We start from the raw sequence: 8,536 nt of genomic DNA, 5'->3' as shown, positions 1-8,536 counted from the left end.
CTCCGAACGGCAACCTCCACGTGCACATTACGCTGATGTTGACGGTAATGAACGAAAATACAAGGGTTACTTCAAAAAGCTGTAACTTGGCGAAAAAAATCGCAGTAACTTCTTTTTTATTTTAAATTGAAGGGAAAAAGTACACACTTTTTGATACTTCGAGCAGAATTAGCGAGGAAAAGTTTCTTACGCCCGGGCACCTGGCCAAAGTTGGTTAGTTTTTAGATAAAAACATGTCCTTACATTTTAAAAGCTACAGCAGCGCAGATGCATTCGAGGAAAAATCTGGTGACTAGTTTTTGAAGCTGAAAGTGCAAGCTTTAATTAAAAAAAAAACGATCTTGCTACGATGATTTTTAACGGAGATATCATCGGTTATGTCGAAAACACAAGGGTTATTTCAATAAGCTGTGATTTGGCGAAAAAAAATCGTAGGAACTTCTTTTTTTCTTTAAATTGAAGAGAAAAGTATACACTTTTTGATACCGTAAACAGAACTGGCGAAGAAAAATTACTACACTCCGCACAGTGCGTCAAAGTGTGCAATTTTTTAAAGAAAAAACATGGTCATGATTTTGAGAAAGTTCCGGGAAATGGGAAGAGTGAATGCAAATTCCAATAAGAGCTTCTTAAAGCAGAGGCTTTGCCCTATAAAATGAAAAAAAAACTTTTCAATTCGACCAGTTTTCGCGAAGTTACGCTTATTTGAAATTCGCCAAATTTTGATGTAAATTTCTTGTTGCGTTAATTTTTTTGACCAGTGTATATTCGTACTAGAAAAAGATACAGGGGAGAATTTTGACTCTGTACATAAAATTTCAATTGCATTATTTTTCGGTTTCTATTTTCCCAAAGAGACTATTCCGCTTTTCGTTTAACTTATCTTTCTCATCACAAATTTGAAATCACGATTTCCTTGACACAGAAATATTGAGAAAGTATGAAGTTTTATTCAGAAGAAAATAATCTTTAATTCACCGTCAAAAAAAGAAAACGAGGATGATTGAATAACGTGCGTTTAATTGTGCTTATTCTATGAATATTATTGATTCCGTTTGTGGGTCTCTTTTAACGTTCACGTAGTCTACTAATTGTCCAAGTTACCTAACGAACAGACGCACCGCTTGTCGCACAGTACTTTGATAACAAGACACCTAATCCCCTTTGACCAATGTACCAATCTCTGTCTAGACATTAATTAAAAATCCACGTGACGAACCTTGGACACTAGCACAATACTAGAGGGAAAAGATAGAACAGAGGGAACGGGACTGGAATCAAGACGTGGCATCGAGTCGCCGGTCGATTCGCAGCGTGTAATTGAAAAGCGGAACGGCAGCCCTAAATTACGGACAGCAAATTAAGCCCCTTGGTGTTAATGGACCCGGACGATGACGACAACGACGACGGCGGTAACGGACAGGGCAACGACGACGACTATGTCAACATCTACGTCTTGCAGAAACGTTTATCATCTTGTACATGCTGACGTTATCGAATTTGTTTATGCAATAGAAATAATTAATAACGGAGAAATTTAATTACCAGAATAGATACCTAGAATAATAAATTCCAAAAATTATCATCTCTCGTAAATTTAGGAAGAGATAAATTCTACATTTAAAAAATTAACTAAAAAGAGCCAAGTGTTACTTTTAATGTAACATTTTGAATTTATACAATTAAAAACATATCTTACATATGTATTTATTACATCTGATATCTAGAAAAAATATAAAAATACTAATATAGAATGTTCTAAGTATAAAAAATTTTATAAAAAAATCTTTTTTTTCTCTTTTTTCCCTTATTTTTTAAAATGTCAAGTAAATGTTTCCAAAAGGTGGAAACTGTGAAAACTCAGGCGCGCTACTATAGACGTGCGTTTAATACGATTTGATGCCTCGCAAGAAATGTTATAGCGTGCAAGAGTTGCGGCTTGACTTGCAAAAGTAATTTAACAAGGATAGCTTTCTCGGTGTGCGTGCCTTAGCGCGAGTCGAGGGATAGAGAGTCTTAGACCGAACGACCGGATGTTGGCATGGCAAGCAATTCGCGCACAAAGTACCTCTTCTCACCTGCCGCCGGAACTCGACTTCTCGTGAATCACCCCGTGATGGATGGCAGAAGACATAAGCCGATAAAAGAATGTTTGCTCTCGAATCGAACAGGCTCCGGAGAACAGAAAAAAATTTAACACGCGAGGAACGGGCGCGTAAGTTTGCCCGCGCAATTTTCCGCTGCTTCTTCTGGTTTCGTCATTATGTGGCTTATATTTAAAATTGATTTGTCCATCCGCGTCAAACTTCTCTCTCGAAGTCCTGTCGCGACGAAAGCGAAAGCTTGCGGCGAAAATGTATCTCGACGCGAAAGAAATGCGTAGCCTAATACAAGTCGTTTTGCAATTTAACTCGAGGCACGAGCGCTAAGAAACTGTTATGAAAGTAAGGAAAGTAGTGATAGCTGGAGTTTTTCTATAAGAAAAATTTGGTTTGCTGCCCGATAATAAATATTTTGCTGACTTGTTATCACCTGCAAGCGTTTCGATGATGTGTTTCAGATGAACGTTATTAATTTACATTCTTCCTGCACGATGATACTGCTTGGTATCTTGGCGTCGACGACGATAATCAGCCTCACAAGTTCCGCTCCTCTGTCGCCGTACGAAAGAAGGGACGTGTCGGACGATCGTCCCAAAATTTTCCTGTTGATCGATCAAAGAATACCAGAATTGGAGGTACGTTTCCTCGAGTAAAACGAATACGGCGAACAGAAATATTGACCGAGAAATAAAGCAATCTAAAAATAACTCTTATTTTTATGATCAGAATTATAGCTCTTCGCTCTGTTTTTTTTTGTACATAGAGTGAGAAGAAGAAATCGTGTAAAAAGAAACTTTTTTATTATTTTTTCTGTCAAGATTAAATGCTAGGAATTTTGTAAATATAAGAGTTTTTGATTTATTATCGTCGCAACACGTGTGTTTAGGGCCTAATCAAAACGATCAAGGAGTTTTAGGTCCACGTCACATTCTCGTTTACTTATTTAATTTGTTTATTGATAAGTTAAATTTTAAGTTAAAACAGCGAGCTTATTGTCAACTCAACTGGCAAACACTCATTGCAACGAATTTAAAAAAAATTTGCCAGTTGGGTTGACAATAAGCTCACTGTTTTAATCATCACTGGCGACTATAAGTGACGTTTTCCTGTCGTAAATTTTAAATGTAAAAACATTTCCCAGCCTAGAATCACAGATTACTCACGACACTTTCTTACTGGAACGCGTCTTTTTCTCTTTACACCTGCATCCCTAACAAGTAAACAAGTAAAGAAAGACCGGCTAAGGCGAAAATAACTAAAATTAAGATGTTGCCGTGTAAATAGTAGGGGCATCTACATTGTTTTGTGTTGCGACATTCACTAAGTTTGCTGCACGAAACGCATATAAGTTGTCTCGACTACTTATCTTACCAATGTGGGTGTGACAACCACAGATATAGCTGTCCCAAATATTACTATTTATTGGGGTTGTGCCAACCCTAATTAGACATGCGATAACCATATCGGTCTCTTCGTGTAGGTGGTGGAATATCCCTTTGAAGAAAATTTTGATTTTCTCTCACGGGCCGAATATTGGCGAAAGTGTACGAGCTAGAAAAATTTTTTTTAATGAACGTCGAATGGTTTCAATAGTACTTTAAAACCATGAGCGAAAAAGTTTTTTAATTTTTTCTTTTTTCAAAATAACCCCCACCGCTCAACATTTTTCATCACAATTTTGAAAATGTCTTAGCACCAAATTAAAACCCGTTTTATTACGATTTCAACCGTATATAATAAAGTTCAAAATTGTGATAAAAAATGTTGAGTGGTGGTGGTATTTTGAAAAAGAAAAAAATTAAAAACCTTTCGCTCATAGTTTTAAAGTACCATTGAAACCATTCCACTTTCATCGAAAAAATGTTTTCTAGCTCTTACACTCTCGTCGACATTCGTCCCGAAAGAGAAAATCCAATTTTCTTCAAAGGGGTATTTCACCACGTATAAAAAAACTACGTGTCCCTTACTTTGACCTAAAAAAATGACATAGGGTAAAGGCAGGTATTATGGCCATAGTTTTGATTTTCAAACCGCTGGTTTTTTATTTTGTAACTTTCTGAAATTCTAGTGTATTTAATAAGCTTTGATGACAAAATGTTTTGATCAATTAAAATCTATCCATATTCGAAGAAAAAAAAAGAATCTGAAAGTATGCGTTTTGGCCATATTAAATTTGGGGTAGATAATATGGTCAACTATAAAAAAAGTGTACAAAACAGTAATATTTTGCAAAAGTGAGGTATTTACTTTAATCATAAAGTATTACTTTAATCGTACAGAACATAAACTTTGAAATATTTTAAACATACGAGTACACATTTAAGAAATGTGTATGTGTATGCCCACTCTCTCTACGTAACGCCGTGCTCTCACAATTTATTAATAAATTGTGAGAAATAACTATTTTCTTTCTTCGCTGTTATCACTCTCAGCACTGGCGTACTCTATACTCTGTTGTACTCGCTGGCCATAGTAGCTACCTTTGTCGCTGGCCATATTAGCCGCCGAGCATACATTTAATAATGTGCATTATAATTATCAAAATAATGGGCAAAGCACGATAAATTTATTATAAAAATATAGCCAAGGTTTAGGTTTTGAAATGTGTAATGAGAAAAGCCAAAATTATTTTGTTTTAATTTGAAAATCTTACTTATTGTTAGTTGGAAGTGCCATGTCTCACTTTGACGTGTATATTTTGATGGTTATGGAGAACAATGAAGCACCAAACCACAAATAACAACAAAATAGAGAGATTTTTGTTACCAAACTTCAAGAATAGCTACAATAATTGGTTTTTATACATTATTGATGTTTATCAATGTTTAGAATATTTAATACGGGCGTTGTGGCCATATTACCTGCCTGGCCATAATGCCTGCCTTTACCCTATTCAACACTCACGAAAATCGGCGTGTCCCCACTTGGGTAAGGTTTACTAGTGAGTGCCGCGGATGCAAATTTAAGAATGTAGATCCATGACATTTCAGGATGCCAGGGAGACGAGAAAGATGCGTCGCGATAAGGGAGCATCATCAATAATCCGCCGACGAGCTTCTAAGCGCGCGGAACGTCGCGGCGCGCCGCGCGGAAATCGCGTTCGTCACGAAATAGAACGACGTTATTCAACAAATATACGAACCATTGTGCTGGATAACGCGCGCCGACACGTGTCTCATCGGATCGCTTAGTTTACGAGCGCGTTGCATTTTGAATAGTTAGCGTGTATTACGATCGACCGGTATCCGCGCAGATGACGCACGCTTACGGGGGATGCGGCGCGCCTCGCGGCCATTGGTATCGGAAAGTGACGGAAAACACGTATATCGCGGACGTGTGCGGGTGAATCAGGAGCGCGTGAATCATGAATGGGGACGTTCTCTCCTCTGGTCTCTAGACACATATGGGGGATCCCACGTCGTGTTACAGAGGATTTGCATTCCTCCTTATTTCCCGTGCGGCTGGTGTACCCACCGTCTTCACGAAGCGGATGGACTTCGACGCCCGAGGATCCAAAGCGTCCCTTTATCCGCGGCCCTCCCCCGTGCATACTCTTCGCTCCAATAAAAATAGAAAATATCGGATTACTCTTGATATTGAACAATATCAAAATACACAATGCATCCCGAAATGTATCTTTCCGCAAAAAAAATATATATAACATTTGCACAAATAAATCTCGCCGATATCTTTTTCAAGGGAGCTACGTGCAAAATGACGCGAGAGACGAAGTTGTGCGTACGCGATGCGATCTCGCAGAAACAGAAAAAAAAAAGAGATCGCGTTTCTGTTACTCGTAGATGAATCTCACGAGACACTGTGCGCTGCTCTTTACGGATTTCAATAAAATTTGCAACAACGATAGAAGATGCTATCTGAGTGACGTGTGTAAAGTCGTTTGTCCGATCGTCGACTTCGAAGGCCAATTCAGAAAAACGGCTTCGCCTGTATTGATTAGATAGTATCTTCTATCATAGTTGCAGGTTTTATCGAAATCGGTGAAGAGCAGCGCGCGGTGTCCCTTTTATTACAAGTCGTACTACTCGGCGAGATATTTTCGTTCATAACAGATAAATTCCCTTCCATTTATCTTCGAGTCTGACTTAGCGAGGGAAAGGAATGATTTTTCAGAATCTCGCTATTTTTCTTAAAATCAACATCGGAAATTTCTAAGCGCGACTCACGCGCCGCATTATTCTTTGGCAAAACGCTCCGGCTCGTTTGCCGCGTTGCTCTTGAAACATTGCGAGTGCGGTAGATAAACGTATAATGAGAAATTTGCGGAATATATTCGTACAAAATTTTTTTATTCGCTCCGAGGCACGGCGGCACGAAAGCAGCGATATTGCACGGCGACCTGGTGGTGGCAGGTGCCCTCATTATTCATGTGCATTCATTATTCGCTCTTCGCCCAGCTCTGTAAATACGTATTTTCCGGTTCGGTGCATTGTGAGTGTAAGTTGAAAGCTCTTTTGCGAGCTCTCGCTCGAGGGAGTTGCATTTTCGGCTGCCGCCACGCACCGCGCAAATTCGCGGTTACTGCGCGCGACAATTGTGTAAATCGATCTGTAAGTTTCGCGCGATAGGAAGGGGGGAAAAGAATGTCGTTTCGAAAGAATTGTTCAGCGAGAGAATGCAGCAGAATATAGGATCGTAAAATCGCTGTATATGAGTCAAGAAAACATAAAACGCGACGGTAAAAACACGCGGTAAAGCAAAAGTACCTGCAACGTCGTTTCCGGGAAGACGTCACACAGTAAATTGTAGGGGGAGCATGTAAATGTCAAATTGCCCTTAATTCCTACGTACTCGCGAAGGAGTTGCCTCGCTTGAATTTCCATTCAAATTCAAAATAACCTTATGGAACTTTAACTGACTTAATTACCAGGGTACTTAATGTCAGATGTTAGTAACATTAAATGTCTCGATGCTTTCAGACATGATGGTATGCTGCACTTTAATACACATTTTTGAAACGATACACTGCCTAGTACACATCTTTAAAAAAAAAATTTTTTTTAATTTACTTTTAATCACACATATTAAGTGATTGAATATTTAAAATACACAAAACACAGAATTATTTATTTTTATTATAAATATTACTATGGATTACAATTACATTTTCCCGTAACGTTTTTCATATGGAAAACAAATGTACACACGATCCAATGGAGAGAAAAATTGGAAGGGTAAAAGCCTTGCCGCAAATTCTGTTAGTAAAACTTTAAGTGACATACGGTTGATAAGATTAGAACGCATATAAGCTTGTCAGCGCGTTATTAACTACAATAATGTAATGGAACAGCTGACAACGTTTCGTCGCGCATAGTTGGTGTTTGTGCAACATTATAATGGGTTGTTCATAAAAATTTTACCGCTGTAATCTAATCGCATTATTTAAAACGTAGGCCAAAGTACACATGGTCATTGAAGTTCTTTATTTTTATCTTGAAATTACCTTTGCAGCAATTAAAAAATATTTTCTTATCGTACCTATACGCGTTTAAAGCGCTATGAGCCTGCCATAGATTTAAAATCAAGTAAAAATAATAAAACGTTTCTCCCACGAGATAATTAAATTTTATTTTGATAACAAAAGCTCGTGAATTTATTCTGTGTATTCAATTACTTAATATGTAAGATTAAAATTAAATTTTGAAATTAGTGTTTTGCAAAGACGTACAGAGTATTATTTGAAAAATGTGTATTGCAGTGCATTACACAATGTCTGAAAGCATCGAGACATTTAATGTTACTAGCATCTGGCATTTGTTTGCGGACAATCGGTCCTCCGAGGATAACGTTCATATTCCCTCCCTTCCTAGTATTTAAAGGATTAATTGTGACAATCGTCCCACTCAACAGGACGAGATGCTGAATGCGGAGAACAATCTCGGGTCGAACGTGATGCGCACCAAGAAGAGAATCGGAACGATCGGGTCCCTGTCGATTGTCAACAATCTGGACGTGCTGAGGCAGAGAGTCCTGCTGGAGCTGGCTCGCAGAAAGGCACTGCAGGACCAGCGGCAGGTCGATGAGAATCGTCGCTTCCTCGAGACCATCGGCAAGAGATCGGTATCGGACGCCGGCAGAACCGTGAGATCCGGCATGAAGAGCAGCCGCGAACGGCCCGCAGCGTCCAACAGGAACGAGTGGATCGAAGAGAATAATCCCTTGTTCCGTGGATCGCAAGACGATCGGACGGTAAGAGCGCGAGGGGGCTGCACCCTTTTTTTTTCTTATCTTGTTTCAAGACGATGGCCCGCCTCGAATAATTTCGATCGGGTAGTCGCCCCCTCTTCGTGATTTTGCTCCGGAAGACGCGGGGAGGGGGAGATTTATTGAAATAAAATATTATCTCGCTTTTTCAACTATAAGTCGAAGTGAGTAAATGATTTGTCTATCTAATGCGTGTTAATGACGATGTTGAT

The 8,536-nt window shown here is 38.9% G+C and overlaps 1 protein-coding gene across 7 annotated transcripts in view; it reads left to right on the top strand.

The window, feature by feature from the left end:
• LOC105559600 overlaps window positions 1-8,536 on the top strand; it is a 31,966-nt gene that overhangs the window by 22,032 nt on the left and 1,398 nt on the right. For 4 of the 7 annotated variants that reach the window (XM_012008016.1, XM_012008014.1, XM_012008015.1 and 1 more), the window contains 3 exons: window positions 1,192-1,412; window positions 2,561-2,737; window positions 7,971-8,309. In XM_012008016.1, the coding sequence (XP_011863406.1) occupies window positions 1,392-1,412; window positions 2,561-2,737; window positions 7,971-8,309 (537 nt within the window). In that variant the 5' untranslated portion in view covers window positions 1,192-1,391. The remainder of the gene's footprint in view (window positions 1-1,191; window positions 1,413-2,560; window positions 2,738-7,970; window positions 8,310-8,536) is intronic. The other 3 variants (XM_012008018.1, XM_012008013.1, XM_012008019.1) reach the window with 1 other exon arrangement.

The sequence above is a fragment of the Vollenhovia emeryi genome, unplaced genomic scaffold, assembly GCF_000949405.1.
Source record: "Vollenhovia emeryi isolate VEMERY1.0 unplaced genomic scaffold, V.emery_V1.0 DF939262.1, whole genome shotgun sequence".
Taxonomy (NCBI): Eukaryota; Metazoa; Arthropoda; class Insecta; order Hymenoptera; family Formicidae; genus Vollenhovia; species Vollenhovia emeryi.
Note: the sequence above shows the minus strand (reverse complement) of the source record. Positions and strands in the feature narration are given on the sequence as shown.